This window comes from Haliotis rufescens, unplaced genomic scaffold (genome assembly GCF_023055435.1).
Source record: "Haliotis rufescens isolate VD_foot unplaced genomic scaffold, xgHalRufe1.0.p SCAF_5, whole genome shotgun sequence".
NCBI lineage: Eukaryota > Metazoa > Mollusca > Gastropoda > Lepetellida > Haliotidae > Haliotis > Haliotis rufescens.
This window is the reverse complement of record NW_025964223.1, coordinates 49,753,012-49,776,886: the sequence shown is the minus strand read 5'-3', so window position 1 is coordinate 49,776,886 and position 23,875 is coordinate 49,753,012. Positions and strand designations below refer to the sequence as shown.

At 44.0% G+C, this 23,875-nt stretch overlaps 6 protein-coding genes and 6 non-coding genes across 12 annotated transcripts; 6 read left to right on the top strand and 6 right to left on the bottom strand.

Annotated features, from left to right (window-relative positions):
- Window positions 1-250: 250 nt before the first annotated feature.
- LOC125373442 (histone 24-like) lies at window positions 251-784 on the top strand (the record flags this gene model as incomplete). The annotated part of the gene is made up of 1 exon (XM_048384517.1): window positions 251-784. A coding segment is annotated over exon 1 (534 nt), but the record flags the coding sequence as incomplete, so codon positions are not given.
- Window positions 785-2,043: 1,259 nt separating this feature from the next.
- Window positions 2,044-2,162, bottom strand: LOC125373556. Its single transcript, XR_007218401.1, has one exon. It is a non-coding gene; the product is annotated as a 5S ribosomal RNA (ribosomal RNA).
- A 7,339-nt stretch (window positions 2,163-9,501) lies between these two features.
- Window positions 9,502-10,035, top strand: LOC125373444 (histone 24-like; the record flags this gene model as incomplete). Its single annotated transcript, XM_048384519.1, has 1 exon — window positions 9,502-10,035. A coding segment is annotated over exon 1 (534 nt), but the record flags the coding sequence as incomplete, so codon positions are not given.
- A 1,255-nt stretch (window positions 10,036-11,290) lies between these two features.
- LOC125373555 lies at window positions 11,291-11,409 on the bottom strand. Its single transcript, XR_007218400.1, has one exon. It is a non-coding gene; the product is annotated as a 5S ribosomal RNA (ribosomal RNA).
- A 1,098-nt stretch (window positions 11,410-12,507) lies between these two features.
- Window positions 12,508-13,041, top strand: LOC125373445 (histone 24-like; the record flags this gene model as incomplete). The annotated part of the gene is made up of 1 exon (XM_048384520.1): window positions 12,508-13,041. A coding segment is annotated over exon 1 (534 nt), but the record flags the coding sequence as incomplete, so codon positions are not given.
- Window positions 13,042-14,296: 1,255 nt separating this feature from the next.
- Window positions 14,297-14,415, bottom strand: LOC125373554. The gene has a single exon (XR_007218399.1). It is a non-coding gene; the product is annotated as a 5S ribosomal RNA (ribosomal RNA).
- Window positions 14,416-15,513: 1,098 nt separating this feature from the next.
- LOC125373447 (histone 24-like) lies at window positions 15,514-16,047 on the top strand (the record flags this gene model as incomplete). The annotated part of the gene is made up of 1 exon (XM_048384522.1): window positions 15,514-16,047. A coding segment is annotated over exon 1 (534 nt), but the record flags the coding sequence as incomplete, so codon positions are not given.
- Window positions 16,048-17,302: 1,255 nt separating this feature from the next.
- Window positions 17,303-17,421, bottom strand: LOC125373553. The gene has a single exon (XR_007218398.1). It is a non-coding gene; the product is annotated as a 5S ribosomal RNA (ribosomal RNA).
- Window positions 17,422-18,519: 1,098 nt separating this feature from the next.
- LOC125373446 (histone 24-like) lies at window positions 18,520-19,053 on the top strand (the record flags this gene model as incomplete). The annotated part of the gene is made up of 1 exon (XM_048384521.1): window positions 18,520-19,053. A coding segment is annotated over exon 1 (534 nt), but the record flags the coding sequence as incomplete, so codon positions are not given.
- Window positions 19,054-20,308: 1,255 nt separating this feature from the next.
- Window positions 20,309-20,427, bottom strand: LOC125373551. The gene has a single exon (XR_007218396.1). It is a non-coding gene; the product is annotated as a 5S ribosomal RNA (ribosomal RNA).
- A 1,098-nt stretch (window positions 20,428-21,525) lies between these two features.
- LOC125373448 (histone 24-like) lies at window positions 21,526-22,059 on the top strand (the record flags this gene model as incomplete). The annotated part of the gene is made up of 1 exon (XM_048384523.1): window positions 21,526-22,059. A coding segment is annotated over exon 1 (534 nt), but the record flags the coding sequence as incomplete, so codon positions are not given.
- A 1,255-nt stretch (window positions 22,060-23,314) lies between these two features.
- Window positions 23,315-23,433, bottom strand: LOC125373550. Its single transcript, XR_007218395.1, has one exon. It is a non-coding gene; the product is annotated as a 5S ribosomal RNA (ribosomal RNA).
- Window positions 23,434-23,875: the final 442 nt, after the last annotated feature.

Below are 23,875 nucleotides of genomic sequence, written 5' to 3'. Positions count from 1 at the left end.
AATGTTTTTACTACCTAACTGTATTGTTGAAATTGAAACTTTCCTTGATTAAGAAGTGATTATTCGGATACAAATACACGAAAAAGCACACGCGCTTGTAAGCGTGCAGCTATCAGCCACAACAAGCAGGGTGTCTCCTCCGACGTCCGCGCCTCCGGAGTATCAGCCGGGCTGTCTGTGGGGAAGTGTCATTCGCTCTCTGTGCTTCTCTCGTAGCTGACGTGAATTTTTACCACTCAAACTTACCACTATGGCTGATGCTGCTGCTGCCCCCGCTGTTGTCAAGACTCCCAAGAAGAAGGCTGCTGCCAAGCCTAAGAAGGCTGCCGCACATCCTACCTATTTGGAGATGATCAAGAAAGCTATTTCAACCCTGAAGGAGAGGGGTGGTTCTTCCCGACAGGCTGTTCTGAAATACATCTTGGCCAACTACAAGGTTGGTGACAACCAGGTGGCCATCAATGCTCGCATCAAGACTGCTTTGAAAAATGGAGTCAAGAACGGCGCACTGAAGCAATCAAAGGGAACTGGAGCCGCTGGATCATTCCGTCTTGGCGAGGCAAAGAAAGACGAAAAACCCAAGAAGGCTAAGGCAGCTGCCAAACCAAAGAAGGCTGCCAAATCCCCCAAGAAAGTCAAGAAGCCAGCTGCTGCCAAGAAACCCAAAACAGCCGCTAAGAAGGCCGCTAAGTCACCAAAGAAGGTGAAGGCTGCAGCCAAGCCCAAGAAGGCGAAGACACCCAAGAAGGCAGCAGCCAAACCCAAGAAGGTCAAGACCCCCAAGAAGAAGGCAGTCAAGCCAAAGAAGGCTTAAGCTCTCATTGTCACGCCTTCGCTCCACATTTCTGTGGTCCAAAGGCCCTTTTCAGGGCCATCCAAATACCCCAAAAGAAAACTTGAAAACACTGATAACAAAACAATAAATATGTATATTAGCAGTAATAAAGTGCAGGTTCTCGTGATAACAGAGATAACGTGGCAGCAACACCCACCACGCACATAACACACATAGGTGATGTTGATAAAGGTATGTCAGGGATTTTATTGTGTGTGTGTGTGTGGGGGGATGGGGGGGTGGGGTAGTGTGTCTTCACACTAATGACTGTTGTTATGCTTGTTTATTAACCCCCCAAATGGGTGTATGTTGGAAAGTGAGGCGATTAGTGTCGTTGATATATATAATATCCTGAGTGCAGACTTCCTATGTGTGTAGCTGCACATGCACGTTGTGTTCAAAGGTGTAAAACGGCGATAAAGGCCAGACATCCACGGGGTGTTTTACCGACACACGCCTCGCCTGTGCACGACTTTTCAAATAGAGCGCCAAGAGTTGTGCGCCCTTGGTCGTGTGCGTTTCGCCTAGCCCCCTACCTGCAACATGTCACATCTACCTGTTGTATGGCGAGAGAAATGTATGGAAATACTTTCTAATAAGTCTAAAGTACGTTTGCCAGCGATCAGCTAGAACGGGGAACATAAAATAGCTGGTTTATCACACAGTCGCGTCGTTTTTTTTTCATATTTTTAAAGCGTGTCAACAGTGATCAGCTTGCTCACAGCTTTCAAAATACATTTTCCAGCAGCAAGCCAGTGAACTCCTATTGACAGGCGCTCTGTACGATCTAACTCTTTCTCCTTTTCTTATCTGTGTAGGCAAAGAGATGTGAGCCGAGACTTAACACGAACAACATTATAATTTTACATGTATATATTATATATTCATGCTTTGAAAGTAAGAAAGTAAGTAAAATAGTCAATTATCGGTGCACGCAAACACCTTTATGTGGCGAAAAGGACGTACATGCCTTCAGAATAGTTGACGAGTTGGGTGAACTGACAACTGAATATGATCACATGTATAGTGGAAAATTCCTTTCTGTAAAGGTATGTAAGAATACATGGCTGGCAGCTATGTCTTTGAGCAGACATGCATGAGTGGGGCCATTTACAAGGAAATAAAAGTGTATGATTACATCAGATGTGAATGAGGCAAGTGCACCTTATGGTCGAAAAAGAAAAAAAGTGGGAATCGCACAGCAAAAATGTCTACTGCACCCGGTGTTCCCAGGCGGTCACCCATCCAAGTACTCTCCGGGCCCGACGTTGCTTAACTTCGGTGATCGGACGAGAACCGGTGTTTTCAACGTGGTATGGCCGTAGACAATGCTTGTCTTACTTACTTACTTATATTAGGAGATTTTACGTGCGCTTTCCGACTGGAGCGTATTTCGCACACGGGCCCGGCCGGGCCATTTAGTGGTATAAAAGTGGTAGCGAGAGGAGTGCAACCAAGGAGGGGGGTTTAGTGGTTGCTTATATAAAGTTTTGAAATTTTGAGATTTGGAATACATGCCTTGGGGGAGTGGTTGGGACTAAGGGAGTGTGTGGGGGTGAGTTGATGTTTTTTGGATGTTTAGTGTTGGTGGTTTAGTGAAGTTTTAAATACGGTTAATTAGTTCTGTTTTGGTTAGGTAAATGCCTAGGGCTTTGAAGTTTTCTATTTTATTTTGGGGGTTAAGGATTGCTTCTAAGGTAAGAGCGTTATTTGGATTTAGGTTGGTTTGTAATGTTGTACGTTGTGTGAGGTAGTGGGTGCAATGTAGTAGTACGTGGTCTATTGTTTCTGGGTGAGTGCAGTGTGGGCACTTCCCGTTTGCGTGTTTTTTTAGTTTTAGAAGGTGGTTATTTAGTTTGGTGTGTCCTGTTTGGAGTTTGGTGATTATTCTATCGATTTTTTTGGAGGGATGGAGGATTTTTGGTTTGGTGAGGGGTTTTTTGAGGGTTTTTAGGATTTGGGTTTTTGTGTTTTGATAGAGGTTATGCCATTTTTGGGTGATTTTACGTTTGTTTATACTTTTGATTTCTGCTTTAGATATTGGTAGCTTAAGGCTTATGTCTGGTATTTTTAGGGATTGTTTTGCGGCTCTGTCTGCGTTTTCATTCCCGTAAATTCCTACGTGAGCTGGTATCCAGATAAGTTGTATGTTTTTGCCTGCCTCTGTTAGTTTGTTTACGCTTTTGAGAATTTGGTTTATTAATTTGGGGCGGTTTTTGGTGTTTTTGTTTTGGAGGGCCTGAAGTCCGCTTAGTGAGTCTGAGAGTATTAAGATTTTTTTTTGGTTTTTGGTGTGATGGCTGTGGAGCGCCGTGGCGATACCCATGAGCTCTGCGGTGAATATAGATTGGTTGTTTGGGAGTCGGAAGGATTGAGTATTTTTGACTGGTTGGGCTATATGGACTCCGAAACCTGTGTGATTTGTGATCGGATCAGCGGATCCGTCTGTGTATATGTGACACCAATTTGGCCATTTTTGATGGATGTAAGCTAGTGATGTGCTTTTAGCTAGGTTTGGGTCGGTTTGTTTGTTTATTGTGTTGGCTAGGGATGTGTCTATTTTGGGGATTTTAAGTTTTGGGGTGAATACGTTTGATTGTTTGCAGTTTTGTTGTTGGTTTCCTATTTGGTGTTCGTTATGGTAGTTTATTATTCGTTGGGATATTGGGGTGAGTAGAGGGTGTTTTCTAGTTAGTGCCTGGTTTTGGGGACGTATGTTTTGGTTTAGCATGTTTTGGAGAAGGGGGTTTGATTGAGATGCTGCCCAGAAGTTTAGTGTTAAGTGTTGTCTACGTAAATTTAGTGGCATTTCTCCTGTAAGGGCCTGAAGTGATGTGAGGGAGGTGCCATGTTGAGTACGTGTTACTAGTTTGAGGGCTTGATATTGTATTGAATCTAGTTTTTTGGTTAGGGTTTCGTTTAGGGTATCGTATATGGCACAGCCGTAGTCTAGTTTAGATCTGATTAGGGATGTGTAGAGGCTGAGGAGGGTATCTTTAGAGGCTCCCCAGTTGGAGCCGGTTAGGCATCTTAGTGTGTTTAGATCTTTGCTACATCTGGTGGTTAGGTTTTGGACGTGAGCATCCCAGGAGAGATGCTCGTCGAAGATTAGACCTAGGAATTTAGTTTGCTTTTGAAATATGATTGGTTTATTGTTTAGTTTGAGGAGAGGGGAGGCCCGTCTCATATTTTTGTGTTTGAATACTATTCCTGTCGTTTTTTCGGAGTTTAGGGAGAAGCCCCATTTGTCTGCCCAGTTTTGTATTTTGTTTAGGGATTTTTGTAGTAAGTCCTGAGATGTTAAGATACTTTTGGAGCGGATCCATAGGGCTCCGTCATCCGCAAATTTTGAGGTGTTTATTTTGGGGGATAAGCCATCAAATAGGTCGTTTATCATTATGTTAAAAAGTGTGGGGCTAAGAATGCTGCCTTGAGGGGTGCCGTTTTCCAGGGGACACTGCTCTGACAAGGCCTGGTCTATACCCACTGTAATTTTGCGGTTTTGGAGGAAGCTTTGGATGTAGTTTACGATTTGACCTTTAAGTCCTATTTTTTTAAGTTTTTGGATTAATCCGTTATGCCATACCATATCAAAGGCTTTAGAGAAGTCCAGAAAGATGCCTGTTGTGTATTGTTTGTTTAGTTGACCGGTTTTAATATCCTGTTCGAGACGAGCGAGGTTATCTAGGGTGGAGCGGCCAGGAGTGAAACCGCTTTGATCTGAGTTTATTATGTTATTTTGAGATAGATAGTGTTGAAGTCTATTTTTGGCCATGGATTCCATTACTTTGCAAAGGTTGGAAGTAAGAGAGATTGGTCTATAAGAGTTAGCTTGGTTGGTTGGTTTACCGGGTTTGGGAATAGGTATGATTAGCGCCTCTTTCCAGGGGGTTGGTACATGGCCTTTTATGTAGATTAGGTTATATAGTTTGAGTAGTGTCTGGAGTAATTTAGGGGGGAGTTTTTTTAATATTTGGTAGGAGGTTAGGTCTAGTCCTGGGGCTGTTCCCTTTTTCCTATTTTGGAGTACATAATTGAGTTCTTCTATTGTGTACGGCTGATTTATTTCTAGGGCGTCATTATTTGGGTCTTGGCTAGGTTTGGTTTCTGTTTTAAGTTTTAGTTGGAATTTGTCACTGAAATTGTTATTACTGCTTGTGGCCGAAAAGTGGTTTGCTAGGTTGTCTGCTTTTTCGCTAGGGGTTGTTGAGTTATTTATGTTAGGTGTCTTTTGGTGACGTTTTAGGCCTCTAACGGCGTGGATTTTACGCCAGACCGTTCTGGCGTCTGTACGGTTGTTTAATCCCTCACAGAATTTTTTCCAGTCTCTAGTTTTTGCTATTTTAACTAGGTTTTGTACCTGGTGGTTTAGTTGGTGAGCTACTGGTATGTGGTTATGGTCGCGTTTGGCTTTGTTGAAGGCTGTTTTACGTTTTTGTCTAGTTAGTTCTATTTCCTCGTTCCACCAGGGTACAGAGGGCCTACCCGATTTATTGGGTTTTTTAAAGGGGATTGCGCTTTTGGCTGCGTTTATTATGAAGTCCGTTAGGTTTTGGCAATATATTTCTGGGTCACTATTTTCTAGTTCTACTAGGTTAGCTTGGTTGCATATGTCTTGGAATTTATCCCAGTTAGCCTGGTTGTAGTTAAATTTAGGTTCTGAACTTTCGGATTGATTTGGGACGTTAGTGTTTCCTATGGTTATGTTTATGGGGAAGTGATCACTTCCTAGGGGGGCGTCGTGAACTTCCCATTGGGTACTTTGAGCTAAGTCTGCTGTACATATGGTTAGGTCGATAGCCGACATGTTTTTATTGTTTTTGTCGTATCTGGTAGGTTGGTTGTTATTTAGTAGTACTAAATTATTTGTTTCTATCCATTCTGATATTAGTTTGCCGTGATTATCTAGTTTATCTCCCGTGCCCCAGGAAGGGTGGTGGGCGTTGAAGTCTCCTAGAAAGATGGTAGATTTGTTGCCTATCTTTGTGAGTATGTTTAGATCCTCCGGTTGGATTTTCTGTTGTTGCCAGTGGTAGATGTTTATGATGTTTATTTTTTGGTTTTTAAGGGTGATTTGGATACCATTGGCTTCTAGGTTTGGGGTGTTTATTTTGATTTCCTCGTAGCTTATGTCTTCTCTAATTAGTATTAGTAGGCCACCTGATGCTCTTATTATTTTGGTTTTAGGTCGATCATGTCTGACTATGTTGTAGTTTGGTAGGTGAAATTTGGATTTATTGGAGAATTTAGTTTCCTGGATGCACGCTATGTGTGGTCCTTGTTTTAGTTTAAATCTAGCTTTTAATTCGTGGCTGTGGGAGTTAAGCCCGGCCGCATTCCACTGAAAGATATTTAGGCCTGTCATTATGTGGGCTTTTAGTGTTTGGAGATTACGATTTTGGTTTGGTTTTTGGTTTATAGTCCTGCGATTGCTAGGTTGTAACTATCGTAGAATTCTTGGTAGGTTTGGGTAGTTAGATTTAGTCTATGTGCTACCTGGTGTAGGTTAGTGGCTTTAAGGTCTGGTTTGATTTCTTTAAGCATGTATACTAGTAGGAGTGTGAAGCTATTTAGTTTGGTGGTTAAAGTTTCGGGTTCAGGTTGAGTTTGGGGTTTGCGTTTGCGATTTTTCAGGGTTTTGGGGGCTGAAAATGTTTTATCATTTATGTTTTGATCAGTTGTGGTTTGGGAGTCATCTAGGTTAATTAGATTGGTTTCCTCACTATCCATGGGAGTTGTGTGGGTGTTTGGTTGTGTTGGAGTAGGTGTACTGGGTATTTCAATGGGTTTAGTAATGTTTAGTTTTTCGTGTGTTGCTTGCTCGTGTGTGGTTGTTGTTGCCCTGGTGGCTGTAGATTGTATGGTGTTGGGGTGAGATATGGTAGTTTTAGTGAGTTTTGGTTTAGGTGCGGGTGTGGATGCGGCGACTGGTTTGGGTGTGGCGAATGTTGGCGGGTAGTGTTGGGTTTGGGTGTTTGTGGCTGATGCTTGTGGTGTTGGCATGAGGACGCCGTCGTACGGGCTCTGTAGGTGTGGTTGGTTGTTTGGTTGTGGTGTGGGTAGTAGGGGTGTTCTTGGATGCTGTGTCAGTTTTCGTGTTTGTAGTTTGGCCGAGTCGATGTTTATGTGTCGGTTGGCCTGTTGGGTGAGTGTGTGTTTGTGGGGGCATTTGTTGGATAGTGAGGAGTGGGTGTTTGTTTTGCAGTGAATGCACCAGGGGGCGCATGGCCCTAGACATTGAGGTTGAGCGCAGTTTCTACATTTAGTTTTTTGATATTTACATCCGTTAGCGGTGTGATTGTATTGGAGGCAGTTTGTGCACTGTTTGACTTGTTTGATATAGGGTTTAACTTCTAATTTAGATGACGCTCCGAAGGAGATGTGTTTAGGGGCTTCTGGATACGTTTCTGATTTTTGGAAGTTTATGATGACTATCGGCGTGTTGGTTATTCTACCGTTCCTATTTGATGTAATTCTTTTAGTGCTGGTTATTTTAGGTTGGGGGAAGGAGCCTGTGTTTAGATTTGCTTCGTTACTGTAGAATTCTAGGTCCTCCTCTGACTCTCTAGGGTTTACTCTAATTACTCCTCTAGTGTATAGTTGCCAGTTTGGGGTTTGGTGGGTTACTGTGTATTGAAATATTTCCGTTATTTTTTTGGCTGCGTTAAGTGATTGTTGGTCCGGAAAGATGATCTGAAATCCTTTGTGGGCTTCCCTGATTTTATCGAAGAGTATTTGTTGTTTTTTAAAGAATGATCCTACTTTATTGGCGGAGAGTACCTTACTTAGGATGTTTATGGGGCCAGCCGCGCAGAAGTAGAGGGCGAAGGTGACTATAGATGCGGGGGTGGAAGGTGATGCAGGTGTTGTGTTTGAAGCATTTAGCTTCCGTTTCTTTGGGTTTGTTGTGGTTGCAGGCGAATCCGGAGTTTTGGTGGGAGAAGCGACTGTGGTTTGCTTTCCGAATTCGTGCGGGATGAGGGTTTCAGGTGTCCGATCGGAGGTGTTGTGGGCCTCCGATGGTGTGGGTGTGTCTGTGCAGTGGATGTCTGCCTGGGTGATAATGCGTGTGTCGGTCATGTCTGTGGTAGTGTAGCTGTTGTAGGTTTGTAGGTTTTGGTTTGGGGGAGGAGAGTGAGCTGGGCTTAAGAGGGGGCTTTGTGTGTAGAGTGGGTGACTGGGTGAGTAGTGTTTGGCTGGCTTCTACGCTATTTGGGTTTTGGCTGGTGAGTTAGTTTGTTTAGCTAGGAGATTTTGGAGAGTTGGTGTTTTAAGTGGGCTTGGGGTGAGTTACCTTTGGCCTAAGTTTGAAAGGGTGTGTTTTGGTAGTAACTAGAGGGTTTGAGGGTTTGGTGTTTTAAGTGGGCTTGTGTGTGAGTGGTTTTAACCTAGATTGTATGGGTGTGTTGTGATAATTACCGATGTGTTGCTCTTGGGCTGGCTATCAGTGGAACTGTGCTGGCTTGGGAGGCTTTGCTGGGTGAGGTTGGCTTGGTGGCTGGATGGCTTGGGTTGCTTCGTAGGCTGGAGAGGTGTTGCTAGCTTGGAGTACAAACTGCGACTGTCGCAATGCTTGTCGGCAAACTTTAGCTACATATAGCCACCACACATTGGTAAACAGACATTGCCATGAAAACAGCATGCTCGCGTTTTCAGCGGGTTCAGTAGACATGTTGTGTTTGTTGATTTATGATGTATATTTACAGGGATTAAAATCTAGCCGTTCTAAAAACATGTGATCACTGTTTAACACGAGGCCCGGCACACTCGCTCACTCGATCCGGCCTTTCGTCTGAAACATTCACTTTTCGTTGATGGATGGTAGCCTATATTGTTCTGGTAAAATTAACATCCAAACGACGAAGACCCCTACTAATATCGTGCTATTAAGACAGGCAAAAAGACTTAATCTGTGACGACCGATCGAGTGATCTAAACACCAATGTATATATGTTACTGTTCGGGGCTTCGCGCCCTAGCTGCTTGTGTCCCGAGATCCTCGTCTTACTAGACTGTTTTCCTGAAAGTAAAATCCCCGTTACTTACTTGTTATGACAAAGTTAGTTTCAACTCTAATTGAAGTGACCAAAATTATGTCTCCAGAAATATAGTGTCAAATGTTTTCTGTTGCAAAATGGCGAAGTCGTCAGAAAAACGTGCTTCATTGTCGTTGTTTGAAAGCTTGTTCTAGCTTATCATAGGCAATACTGATGAGTGTTGTGTTTTACTTTCATAGTTAGATATATTGAGAATTGACAGGCAACGTTTAAAATGCATAAACTTGAGTCTCAAGGCTAAAAATGTGCTTTTGAAAGTAGCGATGTCTACATTTTAGACTGGGTCGCTTCATTGGAAACAGCACGTGTGGCTTTGAACTTCACCCGTGAGCGTTGCTATTGTAACCGAAATGTAGCCAAATGTTTTTACTACCTAACTGTATTGTTGAAATTGAAACTTTCCTTGATTAAGAAGTGATTATTCGGATACAAATACACGAAAAAGCACACGCGCTTGTAAGCGTGCAGCTATCAGCCACAACAAGCAGGGTGTCTCCTCCGACGTCCGCGCCTCCGGAGTATCAGCCGGGCTGTCTGTGGGGAAGTGTCATTCGCTCTCTGTGCTTCTCTCGTAGCTGACGTGAATTTTTACCACTCAAACTTACCACTATGGCTGATGCTGCTGCTGCCCCCGCTGTTGTCAAGACTCCCAAGAAGAAGGCTGCTGCCAAGCCTAAGAAGGCTGCCGCACATCCTACCTATTTGGAGATGATCAAGAAAGCTATTTCAACCCTGAAGGAGAGGGGTGGTTCTTCCCGACAGGCTGTTCTGAAATACATCTTGGCCAACTACAAGGTTGGTGACAACCAGGTGGCCATCAATGCTCGCATCAAGACTGCTTTGAAAAATGGAGTCAAGAACGGCGCACTGAAGCAATCAAAGGGAACTGGAGCCGCTGGATCATTCCGTCTTGGCGAGGCAAAGAAAGACGAAAAACCCAAGAAGGCTAAGGCAGCTGCCAAACCAAAGAAGGCTGCCAAATCCCCCAAGAAAGTCAAGAAGCCAGCTGCTGCCAAGAAACCCAAAACAGCCGCTAAGAAGGCCGCTAAGTCACCAAAGAAGGTGAAGGCTGCAGCCAAGCCCAAGAAGGCGAAGACACCCAAGAAGGCAGCAGCCAAACCCAAGAAGGTCAAGACCCCCAAGAAGAAGGCAGTCAAGCCAAAGAAGGCTTAAGCTCTCATTGTCACGCCTTCGCTCCACATTTCTGTGGTCCAAAGGCCCTTTTCAGGGCCATCCAAATACCCCAAAAGAAAACTTGAAAACACTGATAACAAAACAATAAATATGTATATTAGCAGTAATAAAGTGCAGGTTCTCGTGATAACAGAGATAACGTGGCAGCAACACCCACCACGCACATAACACACATAGGTGATGTTGATAAAGGTATGTCAGGGATTTTATTGTGTGTGTGGGGGGGGATGGGGGGGTGGGGTAGTGTGTCTTCACACTAATGACTGTTGTTATGCTTGTTTATTAACCCCCCAAATGGGTGTATGTTGGAAAGTGAGGCGATTAGTGTCGTTGATATATATAATATCCTGAGTGCAGACTTCCTATGTGTGTAGCTGCACATGCACGTTGTGTTCAAAGGTGTAAAACGGCGATAAAGGCCAGACATCCACGGGGTGTTTTACCGACACACGCCTCGCCTGTGCACGACTTTTCAAATAGAGCGCCAAGAGTTGTGCGCCCTTGGTCGTGTGCGTTTCGCCTAGCCCCCTACCTGCAACATGTCACATCTACCTGTTGTATGGCGAGAGAAATGTATGGAAATACTTTCTAATAAGTCTAAAGTACGTTTGCCAGCGATCAGCTAGAACGGGGAACATAAAATAGCTGGTTTATCACACAGTCGCGTCGTTTTTTTTTCATATTTTTAAAGCGTGTCAACAGTGATCAGCTTGCTCACAGCTTTCAAAATACATTTTCCAGCAGCAAGCCAGTGAACTCCTATTGACAGGCGCTCTGTACGATCTAACTCTTTCTCCTTTTCTTATCTGTGTAGGCAAAGAGATGTGAGCCGAGACTTAACACGAACAACATTATAATTTTACATGTATATATTATATATTCATGCTTTGAAAGTAAGAAAGTAAGTAAAATAGTCAATTATCGGTGCACGCAAACACCTTTATGTGGCGAAAAGGACGTACATGCCTTCAGAATAGTTGACGAGTTGGGTGAACTGACAACTGAATATGATCACATGTATAGTGGAAAATTCCTTTCTGTAAAGGTATGTAAGAATACATGGCTGGCAGCTATGTCTTTGAGCAGACATGCATGAGTGGGGCCATTTACAAGGAAATAAAAGTGTATGATTACATCAGATGTGAATGAGGCAAGTGCACCTTATGGTCGAAAAAGAAAAAAAGTGGGAATCGCACAGCAAAAATGTCTACTGCACCCGGTGTTCCCAGGCGGTCACCCATCCAAGTACTCTCCGGGCCCGACGTTGCTTAACTTCGGTGATCGGACGAGAACCGGTGTTTTCAACGTGGTATGGCCGTAGACAATGCTTGTCGGCAAACTTTAGCTACATATAGCCACCACACATTGGTAAACAGACATTGCCATGAAAACAGCATGCTCGCGTTTTCAGCGGGTTCAGTAGACATGTTGTGTTTGTTGATTTATGATGTATATTTACAGGGATTAAAATCTAGCCGTTCTAAAAACATGTGATCACTGTTTAACACGAGGCCCGGCACACTCGCTCACTCGATCCGGCCTTTCGTCTGAAACATTCACTTTTCGTTGATGGATGGTAGCCTATATTGTTCTGGTAAAATTAACATCCAAACGACGAAGACCCCTACTAATATCGTGCTATTAAGACAGGCAAAAAGACTTAATCTGTGACGACCGATCGAGTGATCTAAACACCAATGTATATATGTTACTGTTCGGGGCTTCGCGCCCTAGCTGCTTGTGTCCCGAGATTCTCGTCTTACTAGACTGTTTTCCTGAAAGTAAAATCCCCGTTACTTACTTGTTATGACAAAGTTAGTTTCAACTCTAATTGAAGTGACCAAAATTATGTCTCCAGAAATATAGTGTCAAATGTTTTCTGTTGCAAAATGGCGAAGTCGTCAGAAAAACGTGCTTCATTGTCGTTGTTTGAAAGCTTGTTCTAGCTTATCATAGGCAATACTGATGAGTGTTGTGTTTTACTTTCATAGTTAGATATATTGAGAATTGACAGGCAACGTTTAAAATGCATAAACTTGAGTCTCAAGGCTAAAAATGTGCTTTTGAAAGTAGCGATGTCTACATTTTAGACTGGGTCGCTTCATTGGAAACAGCACGTGTGGCTTTGAACTTCACCCGTGAGCGTTGCTATTGTAACCGAAATGTAGCCAAATGTTTTTACTACCTAACTGTATTGTTGAAATTGAAACTTTCCTTGATTAAGAAGTGATTATTCGGATACAAATACACGAAAAAGCACACGCGCTTGTAAGCGTGCAGCTATCAGCCACAACAAGCAGGGTGTCTCCTCCGACGTCCGCGCCTCCGGAGTATCAGCCGGGCTGTCTGTGGGGAAGTGTCATTCGCTCTCTGTGCTTCTCTCGTAGCTGACGTGAATTTTTACCACTCAAACTTACCACTATGGCTGATGCTGCTGCTGCCCCCGCTGTTGTCAAGACTCCCAAGAAGAAGGCTGCTGCCAAGCCTAAGAAGGCTGCCGCACATCCTACCTATTTGGAGATGATCAAGAAAGCTATTTCAACCCTGAAGGAGAGGGGTGGTTCTTCCCGACAGGCTGTTCTGAAATACATCTTGGCCAACTACAAGGTTGGTGACAACCAGGTGGCCATCAATGCTCGCATCAAGACTGCTTTGAAAAATGGAGTCAAGAACGGCGCACTGAAGCAATCAAAGGGAACTGGAGCCGCTGGATCATTCCGTCTTGGCGAGGCAAAGAAAGACGAAAAACCCAAGAAGGCTAAGGCAGCTGCCAAACCAAAGAAGGCTGCCAAATCCCCCAAGAAAGTCAAGAAGCCAGCTGCTGCCAAGAAACCCAAAACAGCCGCTAAGAAGGCCGCTAAGTCACCAAAGAAGGTGAAGGCTGCAGCCAAGCCCAAGAAGGCGAAGACACCCAAGAAGGCAGCAGCCAAACCCAAGAAGGTCAAGACCCCCAAGAAGAAGGCAGTCAAGCCAAAGAAGGCTTAAGCTCTCATTGTCACGCCTTCGCTCCACATTTCTGTGGTCCAAAGGCCCTTTTCAGGGCCATCCAAATACCCCAAAAGAAAACTTGAAAACACTGATAACAAAACAATAAATATGTATATTAGCAGTAATAAAGTGCAGGTTCTCGTGATAACAGAGATAACGTGGCAGCAACACCCACCACGCACATAACACACATAGGTGATGTTGATAAAGGTATGTCAGGGATTTTATTGTGTGTGTGGGGGGGGATGGGGGGGTGGGGTAGTGTGTCTTCACACTAATGACTGTTGTTATGCTTGTTTATTAACCCCCCAAATGGGTGTATGTTGGAAAGTGAGGCGATTAGTGTCGTTGATATATATAATATCCTGAGTGCAGACTTCCTATGTGTGTAGCTGCACATGCACGTTGTGTTCAAAGGTGTAAAACGGCGATAAAGGCCAGACATCCACGGGGTGTTTTACCGACACACGCCTCGCCTGTGCACGACTTTTCAAATAGAGCGCCAAGAGTTGTGCGCCCTTGGTCGTGTGCGTTTCGCCTAGCCCCCTACCTGCAACATGTCACATCTACCTGTTGTATGGCGAGAGAAATGTATGGAAATACTTTCTAATAAGTCTAAAGTACGTTTGCCAGCGATCAGCTAGAACGGGGAACATAAAATAGCTGGTTTATCACACAGTCGCGTCGTTTTTTTTTCATATTTTTAAAGCGTGTCAACAGTGATCAGCTTGCTCACAGCTTTCAAAATACATTTTCCAGCAGCAAGCCAGTGAACTCCTATTGACAGGCGCTCTGTACGATCTAACTCTTTCTCCTTTTCTTATCTGTGTAGGCAAAGAGATGTGAGCCGAGACTTAACACGAACAACATTATAATTTTACATGTATATATTATATATTCATGCTTTGAAAGTAAGAAAGTAAGTAAAATAGTCAATTATCGGTGCACGCAAACACCTTTATGTGGCGAAAAGGACGTACATGCCTTCAGAATAGTTGACGAGTTGGGTGAACTGACAACTGAATATGATCACATGTATAGTGGAAAATTCCTTTCTGTAAAGGTATGTAAGAATACATGGCTGGCAGCTATGTCTTTGAGCAGACATGCATGAGTGGGGCCATTTACAAGGAAATAAAAGTGTATGATTACATCAGATGTGAATGAGGCAAGTGCACCTTATGGTCGAAAAAGAAAAAAAGTGGGAATCGCACAGCAAAAATGTCTACTGCACCCGGTGTTCCCAGGCGGTCACCCATCCAAGTACTCTCCGGGCCCGACGTTGCTTAACTTCGGTGATCGGACGAGAACCGGTGTTTTCAACGTGGTATGGCCGTAGACAATGCTTGTCGGCAAACTTTAGCTACATATAGCCACCACACATTGGTAAACAGACATTGCCATGAAAACAGCATGCTCGCGTTTTCAGCGGGTTCAGTAGACATGTTGTGTTTGTTGATTTATGATGTATATTTACAGGGATTAAAATCTAGCCGTTCTAAAAACATGTGATCACTGTTTAACACGAGGCCCGGCACACTCGCTCACTCGATCCGGCCTTTCGTCTGAAACATTCACTTTTCGTTGATGGATGGTAGCCTATATTGTTCTGGTAAAATTAACATCCAAACGACGAAGACCCCTACTAATATCGTGCTATTAAGACAGGCAAAAAGACTTAATCTGTGACGACCGATCGAGTGATCTAAACACCAATGTATATATGTTACTGTTCGGGGCTTCGCGCCCTAGCTGCTTGTGTCCCGAGATCCTCGTCTTACTAGACTGTTTTCCTGAAAGTAAAATCCCCGTTACTTACTTGTTATGACAAAGTTAGTTTCAACTCTAATTGAAGTGACCAAAATTATGTCTCCAGAAATATAGTGTCAAATGTTTTCTGTTGCAAAATGGCGAAGTCGTCAGAAAAACGTGCTTCATTGTCGTTGTTTGAAAGCTTGTTCTAGCTTATCATAGGCAATACTGATGAGTGTTGTGTTTTACTTTCATAGTTAGATATATTGAGAATTGACAGGCAACGTTTAAAATGCATAAACTTGAGTCTCAAGGCTAAAAATGTGCTTTTGAAAGTAGCGATGTCTACATTTTAGACTGGGTCGCTTCATTGGAAACAGCACGTGTGGCTTTGAACTTCACCCGTGAGCGTTGCTATTGTAACCGAAATGTAGCCAAATGTTTTTACTACCTAACTGTATTGTTGAAATTGAAACTTTCCTTGATTAAGAAGTGATTATTCGGATACAAATACACGAAAAAGCACACGCGCTTGTAAGCGTGCAGCTATCAGCCACAACAAGCAGGGTGTCTCCTCCGACGTCCGCGCCTCCGGAGTATCAGCCGGGCTGTCTGTGGGGAAGTGTCATTCGCTCTCTGTGCTTCTCTCGTAGCTGACGTGAATTTTTACCACTCAAACTTACCACTATGGCTGATGCTGCTGCTGCCCCCGCTGTTGTCAAGACTCCCAAGAAGAAGGCTGCTGCCAAGCCTAAGAAGGCTGCCGCACATCCTACCTATTTGGAGATGATCAAGAAAGCTATTTCAACCCTGAAGGAGAGGGGTGGTTCTTCCCGACAGGCTGTTCTGAAATACATCTTGGCCAACTACAAGGTTGGTGACAACCAGGTGGCCATCAATGCTCGCATCAAGACTGCTTTGAAAAATGGAGTCAAGAACGGCGCACTGAAGCAATCAAAGGGAACTGGAGCCGCTGGATCATTCCGTCTTGGCGAGGCAAAGAAAGACGAAAAACCCAAGAAGGCTAAGGCAGCTGCCAAACCAAAGAAGGCTGCCAAATCCCCCAAGAAAGTCAAGAAGCCAGCTGCTGCCAAGAAACCCAAAACAGCCGCTAAGAAGGCCGCTAAGTCACCAAAGAAGGTGAAGGCTGCAGCCAAGCCCAAGAAGGCGAAGACACCCAAGAAGGCAGCAGCCAAACCCAAGAAGGTCAAGACCCCCAAGAAGAAGGCAGTCAAGCCAAAGAAGGCTTAAGCTCTCATTGTCACGCCTTCGCTCCACATTTCTGTGGTCCAAAGGCCCTTTTCAGGGCCATCCAAATACCCCAAAAGAAAACTTGAAAACACTGATAACAAAACAATAAATATGTATATTAGCAGTAATAAAGTGCAGGTTCTCGTGATAACAGAGATAACGTGGCAGCAACACCCACCACGCACATAACACACATAGGTGATGTTGATAAAGGTATGTCAGGGATTTTATTGTGTGTGTGGGGGGGGATGGGGGGGTGGGGTAGTGTGTCTTCACACTAATGACTGTTGTTATGCTTGTTTATTAACCCCCCAAATGGGTGTATGTTGGAAAGTGAGGCGATTAGTGTCGTTGATATATATAATATCCTGAGTGCAGACTTCCTATGTGTGTAGCTGCACATGCACGTTGTGTTCAAAGGTGTAAAACGGCGATAAAGGCCAGACATCCACGGGGTGTTTTACCGACACACGCCTCGCCTGTGCACGACTTTTCAAATAGAGCGCCAAGAGTTGTGCGCCCTTGGTCGTGTGCGTTTCGCCTAGCCCCCTACCTGCAACATGTCACATCTACCTGTTGTATGGCGAGAGAAATGTATGGAAATACTTTCTAATAAGTCTAAAGTACGTTTGCCAGCGATCAGCTAGAACGGGGAACATAAAATAGCTGGTTTATCACACAGTCGCGTCGTTTTTTTTTCATATTTTTAAAGCGTGTCAACAGTGATCAGCTTGCTCACAGCTTTCAAAATACATTTTCCAGCAGCAAGCCAGTGAACTCCTATTGACAGGCGCTCTGTACGATCTAACTCTTTCTCCTTTTCTTATCTGTGTAGGCAAAGAGATGTGAGCCGAGACTTAACACGAACAACATTATAATTTTACATGTATATATTATATATTCATGCTTTGAAAGTAAGAAAGTAAGTAAAATAGTCAATTATCGGTGCACGCAAACACCTTTATGTGGCGAAAAGGACGTACATGCCTTCAGAATAGTTGACGAGTTGGGTGAACTGACAACTGAATATGATCACATGTATAGTGGAAAATTCCTTTCTGTAAAGGTATGTAAGAATACATGGCTGGCAGCTATGTCTTTGAGCAGACATGCATGAGTGGGGCCATTTACAAGGAAATAAAAGTGTATGATTACATCAGATGTGAATGAGGCAAGTGCACCTTATGGTCGAAAAAGAAAAATAGTGGGAATCGCACAGCAAAAATGTCTACTGCACCCGGTGTTCCCAGGCGGTCACCCATCCAAGTACTCTCCGGGCCCGACGTTGCTTAACTTCGGTGATCGGACGAGAACCGGTGTTTTCAACGTGGTATGGCCGTAGACAATGCTTGTCGGCAAACTTTAGCTACATATAGCCACCACACATTGGTAAACAGACATTGCCATGAAAACAGCATGCTCGCGTTTTCAGCGGGTTCAGTAGACATGTTGTGTTTGTTGATTTATGATGTATATTTACAGGGATTAAAATCTAGCCGTTCTAAAAACATGTGATCACTGTTTAACACGAGGCCCGGCACACTCGCTCACTCGATCCGGCCTTTCGTCTGAAACATTCACTTTTCGTTGATGGATGGTAGCCTATATTGTTCTGGTAAAATTAACATCCAAACGACGAAGACCCCTACTAATATCGTGCTATTAAGACAGGCAAAAAGACTTAATCTGTGACGACCGATCGAGTGATCTAAACACCAATGTATATATGTTACTGTTCGGGGCTTCGCGCCCTAGCTGCTTGTGTCCCGAGATCCTCGTCTTACTAGACTGTTTTCCTGAAAGTAAAATCCCCGTTACTTACTTGTTATGACAAAGTTAGTTTCAACTCTAATTGAAGTGACCAAAATTATGTCTCCAGAAATATAGTGTCAAATGTTTTCTGTTGCAAAATGGCGAAGTCGTCAGAAAAACGTGCTTCATTGTCGTTGTTTGAAAGCTTGTTCTAGCTTATCATAGGCAATACTGATGAGTGTTGTGTTTTACTTTCATAGTTAGATATATTGAGAATTGACAGGCAACGTTTAAAATGCATAAACTTGAGTCTCAAGGCTAAAAATGTGCTTTTGAAAGTAGCGATGTCTACATTTTAGACTGGGTCGCTTCATTGGAAACAGCACGTGTGGCTTTGAACTTCACCCGTGAGCGTTGCTATTGTAACCGAAATGTAGCCAAATGTTTTTACTACCTAACTGTATTGTTGAAATTGAAACTTTCCTTGATTAAGAAGTGATTATTCGGATACAAATACACGAAAAAGCACACGCGCTTGTAAGCGTGCAGCTATCAGCCACAACAAGCAGGGTGTCTCCTCCGACGTCCGCGCCTCCGGAGTATCAGCCGGGCTGTCTGTGGGGAAGTGTCATTCGCTCTCTGTGCTTCTCTCGTAGCTGACGTGAATTTTTACCACTCAAACTTACCACTATGGCTGATGCTGCTGCTGCCCCCGCTGTTGTCAAGACTCCCAAGAAGAAGGCTGCTGCCAAGCCTAAGAAGGCTGCCGCACATCCTACCTATTTGGAGATGATCAAGAAAGCTATTTCAACCCTGAAGGAGAGGGGTGGTTCTTCCCGACAGGCTGTTCTGAAATACATCTTGGCCAACTACAAGGTTGGTGACAACCAGGTGGCCATCAATGCTCGCATCAAGACTGCTTTGAAAAATGGAGTCAAGAACGGCGCACTGAAGCAATCAAAGGGAACTGGAGCCGCTGGATCATTCCGTCTTGGCGAGGCAAAGAAAGACGAAAAACCCAAGAAGGCTAAGGCAGCTGCCAAACCAAAGAAGGCTGCCAAATCCCCCAAGAAAGTCAAGAAGCCAGCTGCTGCCAAGAAACCCAAAACAGCCGCTAAGAAGGCCGCTAAGTCACCAAAGAAGGTGAAGGCTGCAGCCAAGCCCAAGAAGGCGAAGACACCCAAGAAGGCAGCAGCCAAACCCAAGAAGGTCAAGACCCCCAAGAAGAAGGCAGTCAAGCCAAAGAAGGCTTAAGCTCTCATTGTCACGCCTTCGCTCCACATTTCTGTGGTCCAAAGGCCCTTTTCAGGGCCATCCAAATACCCCAAAAGAAAACTTGAAAACACTGATAACAAAACAATAAATATGTATATTAGCAGTAATAAAGTGCAGGTTCTCGTGATAACAGAGATAACGTGGCAGCAACACCCACCACGCACATAACACACATAGGTGATGTTGATAAAGGTATGTCAGGGATTTTATTGTGTGTGTGGGGGGGGATGGGGGGGTGGGGTAGTGTGTCTTCACACTAATGACTGTTGTTATGCTTGTTTATTAACCCCCCAAATGGGTGTATGTTGGAAAGTGAGGCGATTAGTGTCGTTGATATATATAATATCCTGAGTGCAGACTTCCTATGTGTGTAGCTGCACATGCACGTTGTGTTCAAAGGTGTAAAACGGCGATAAAGGCCAGACATCCACGGGGTGTTTTACCGACACACGCCTCGCCTGTGCACGACTTTTCAAATAGAGCGCCAAGAGTTGTGCGCCCTTGGTCGTGTGCGTTTCGCCTAGCCCCCTACCTGCAACATGTCACATCTACCTGTTGTATGGCGAGAGAAATGTATGGAAATACTTTCTAATAAGTCTAAAGTACGTTTGCCAGCGATCAGCTAGAACGGGGAACATAAAATAGCTGGTTTATCACACAGTCGCGTCGTTTTTTTTTCATATTTTTAAAGCGTGTCAACAGTGATCAGCTTGCTCACAGCTTTCAAAATACATTTTCCAGCAGCAAGCCAGTGAACTCCTATTGACAGGCGCTCTGTACGATCTAACTCTTTCTCCTTTTCTTATCTGTGTAGGCAAAGAGATGTGAGCCGAGACTTAACACGAACAACATTATAATTTTACATGTATATATTATATATTCATGCTTTGAAAGTAAGAAAGTAAGTAAAATAGTCAATTATCGGTGCACGCAAACACCTTTATGTGGCGAAAAGGACGTACATGCCTTCAGAATAGTTGACGAGTTGGGTGAACTGACAACTGAATATGATCACATGTATAGTGGAAAATTCCTTTCTGTAAAGGTATGTAAGAATACATGGCTGGCAGCTATGTCTTTGAGCAGACATGCATGAGTGGGGCCATTTACAAGGAAATAAAAGTGTATGATTACATCAGATGTGAATGAGGCAAGTGCACCTTATGGTCGAAAAAGAAAAATAGTGGGAATCGCACAGCAAAAATGTCTACTGCACCCGGTGTTCCCAGGCGGTCACCCATCCAAGTACTCTCCGGGCCCGACGTTGCTTAACTTCGGTGATCGGACGAGAACCGGTGTTTTCAACGTGGTATGGCCGTAGACAATGCTTGTCGGCAAACTTTAGCTACATATAGCCACCACACATTGGTAAACAGACATTGCCATGAAAACAGCATGCTCGCGTTTTCAGCGGGTTCAGTAGACATGTTGTGTTTGTTGATTTATGATGTATATTTACAGGGATTAAAATCTAGCCGTTCTAAAAACATGTGATCACTGTTTAACACGAGGCCCGGCACACTCGCTCACTCGATCCGGCCTTTCGTCTGAAACATTCACTTTTCGTTGATGGATGGTAGCCTATATTGTTCTGGTAAAATTAACATCCAAACGACGAAGACCCCTACTAATATCGTGCTATTAAGACAGGCAAAAAGACTTAATCTGTGACGACCGATCGAGTGATCTAAACACCAATGTATATATGTTACTGTTCGGGGCTTCGCGCCCTAGCTGCTTGTGTCCCGAGATCCTCGTCTTACTAGACTGTTTTCCTGAAAGTAAAATCCCCGTTACTTACTTGTTATGACAAAGTTAGTTTCAACTCTAATTGAAGTGACCAAAATTATGTCTCCAGAAATATAGTGTCAAATGTTTTCTGTTGCAAAATGGCGAAGTCGTCAGAAAAACGTGCTTCATTGTCGTTGTTTGAAAGCTTGTTCTAGCTTATCATAGGCAATACTGATGAGTGTTGTGTTTTACTTTCATAGTTAGATATATTGAGAATTGACAGGCAACGTTTAAAATGCATAAACTTGAGTCTCAAGGCTAAAAATGTGCTTTTGAAAGTAGCGATGTCTACATTTTAGACTGGGTCGCTTCATTGGAAACAGCACGTGTGGCTTTGAACTTCACCCGTGAGCGTTGCTATTGTAACCGAAATGTAGCCAAATGTTTTTACTACCTAACTGTATTGTTGAAATTGAAACTTTCCTTGATTAAGAAGTGATTATTCGGATACAAATACACGAAAAAGCACACGCGCTTGTAAGCGTGCAGCTATCAGCCACAACAAGCAGGGTGTCTCCTCCGACGTCCGCGCCTCCGGAGTATCAGCCGGGCTGTCTGTGGGGAAGTGTCATTCGCTCTCTGTGCTTCTCTCGTAGCTGACGTGAATTTTTACCACTCAAACTTACCACTATGGCTGATGCTGCTGCTGCCCCCGCTGTTGTCAAGACTCCCAAGAAGAAGGCTGCTGCCAAGCCTAAGAAGGCTGCCGCACATCCTACCTATTTGGAGATGATCAAGAAAGCTATTTCAACCCTGAAGGAGAGGGGTGGTTCTTCCCGACAGGCTGTTCTGAAATACATCTTGGCCAACTACAAGGTTGGTGACAACCAGGTGGCCATCAATGCTCGCATCAAGACTGCTTTGAAAAATGGAGTCAAGAACGGCGCACTGAAGCAATCAAAGGGAACTGGAGCCGCTGGATCATTCCGTCTTGGCGAGGCAAAGAAAGACGAAAAACCCAAGAAGGCTAAGGCAGCTGCCAAACCAAAGAAGGCTGCCAAATCCCCCAAGAAAGTCAAGAAGCCAGCTGCTGCCAAGAAACCCAAAACAGCCGCTAAGAAGGCCGCTAAGTCACCAAAGAAGGTGAAGGCTGCAGCCAAGCCCAAGAAGGCGAAGACACCCAAGAAGGCAGCAGCCAAACCCAAGAAGGTCAAGACCCCCAAGAAGAAGGCAGTCAAGCCAAAGAAGGCTTAAGCTCTCATTGTCACGCCTTCGCTCCACATTTCTGTGGTCCAAAGGCCCTTTTCAGGGCCATCCAAATACCCCAAAAGAAAACTTGAAAACACTGATAACAAAACAATAAATATGTATATTAGCAGTAATAAAGTGCAGGTTCTCGTGATAACAGAGATAACGTGGCAGCAACACCCACCACGCACATAACACACATAGGTGATGTTGATAAAGGTATGTCAGGGATTTTATTGTGTGTGTGGGGGGGGATGGGGGGGTGGGGTAGTGTGTCTTCACACTAATGACTGTTGTTATGCTTGTTTATTAACCCCCCAAATGGGTGTATGTTGGAAAGTGAGGCGATTAGTGTCGTTGATATATATAATATCCTGAGTGCAGACTTCCTATGTGTGTAGCTGCACATGCACGTTGTGTTCAAAGGTGTAAAACGGCGATAAAGGCCAGACATCCACGGGGTGTTTTACCGACACACGCCTCGCCTGTGCACGACTTTTCAAATAGAGCGCCAAGAGTTGTGCGCCCTTGGTCGTGTGCGTTTCGCCTAGCCCCCTACCTGCAACATGTCACATCTACCTGTTGTATGGCGAGAGAAATGTATGGAAATACTTTCTAATAAGTCTAAAGTACGTTTGCCAGCGATCAGCTAGAACGGGGAACATAAAATAGCTGGTTTATCACACAGTCGCGTCGTTTTTTTTTCATATTTTTAAAGCGTGTCAACAGTGATCAGCTTGCTCACAGCTTTCAAAATACATTTTCCAGCAGCAAGCCAGTGAACTCCTATTGACAGGCGCTCTGTACGATCTAACTCTTTCTCCTTTTCTTATCTGTGTAGGCAAAGAGATGTGAGCCGAGACTTAACACGAACAACATTATAATTTTACATGTATATATTATATATTCATGCTTTGAAAGTAAGAAAGTAAGTAAAATAGTCAATTATCGGTGCACGCAAACACCTTTATGTGGCGAAAAGGACGTACATGCCTTCAGAATAGTTGACGAGTTGGGTGAACTGACAACTGAATATGATCACATGTATAGTGGAAAATTCCTTTCTGTAAAGGTATGTAAGAATACATGGCTGGCAGCTATGTCTTTGAGCAGACATGCATGAGTGGGGCCATTTACAAGGAAATAAAAGTGTATGATTACATCAGATGTGAATGAGGCAAGTGCACCTTATGGTCGAAAAAGAAGAAAAGTGGGAATCGCACAGCAAAAATGTCTACTGCACCCGGTGTTCCCAGGCGGTCACCCATCCAAGTACTCTCCGGGCCCGACGTTGCTTAACTTCGGTGATCGGACGAGAACCGGTGTTTTCAACGTGGTATGGCCGTAGACAATGCTTGCCGGCAAACTTTAGCTACATATAGCCACCACACATTGGTAAACAGACATTGCCATGAAAACAGCATGCTCGCGTTTTCAGCGGGTTCAGTAGACATGTTGTGTTTGTTGATTTATGATGTATATTTACAGGGATTAAAATCTAGCCGTTCTAAAAACATGTGATCACTGTTTAACACGAGGCCCGGCACACTCGCTCACTCGATCCGGCCTTTCGTCTGAAACATTCACTTTTCGTTGATGGATGGTAGCCTATATTGTTCTGGTAAAATTAACATCCAAACGACGAAGACCCCTACTAATATCGTGCTATTAAGACAGGCAAAAAGACTTAATCTGTGACGACCGATCGAGTGATCTAAACACCAATGTATATATGTTACTGTTCGGGGCTTCGCGCCCTAGCTGCTTGTGTCCCGAGATCCTCGTCTTACTA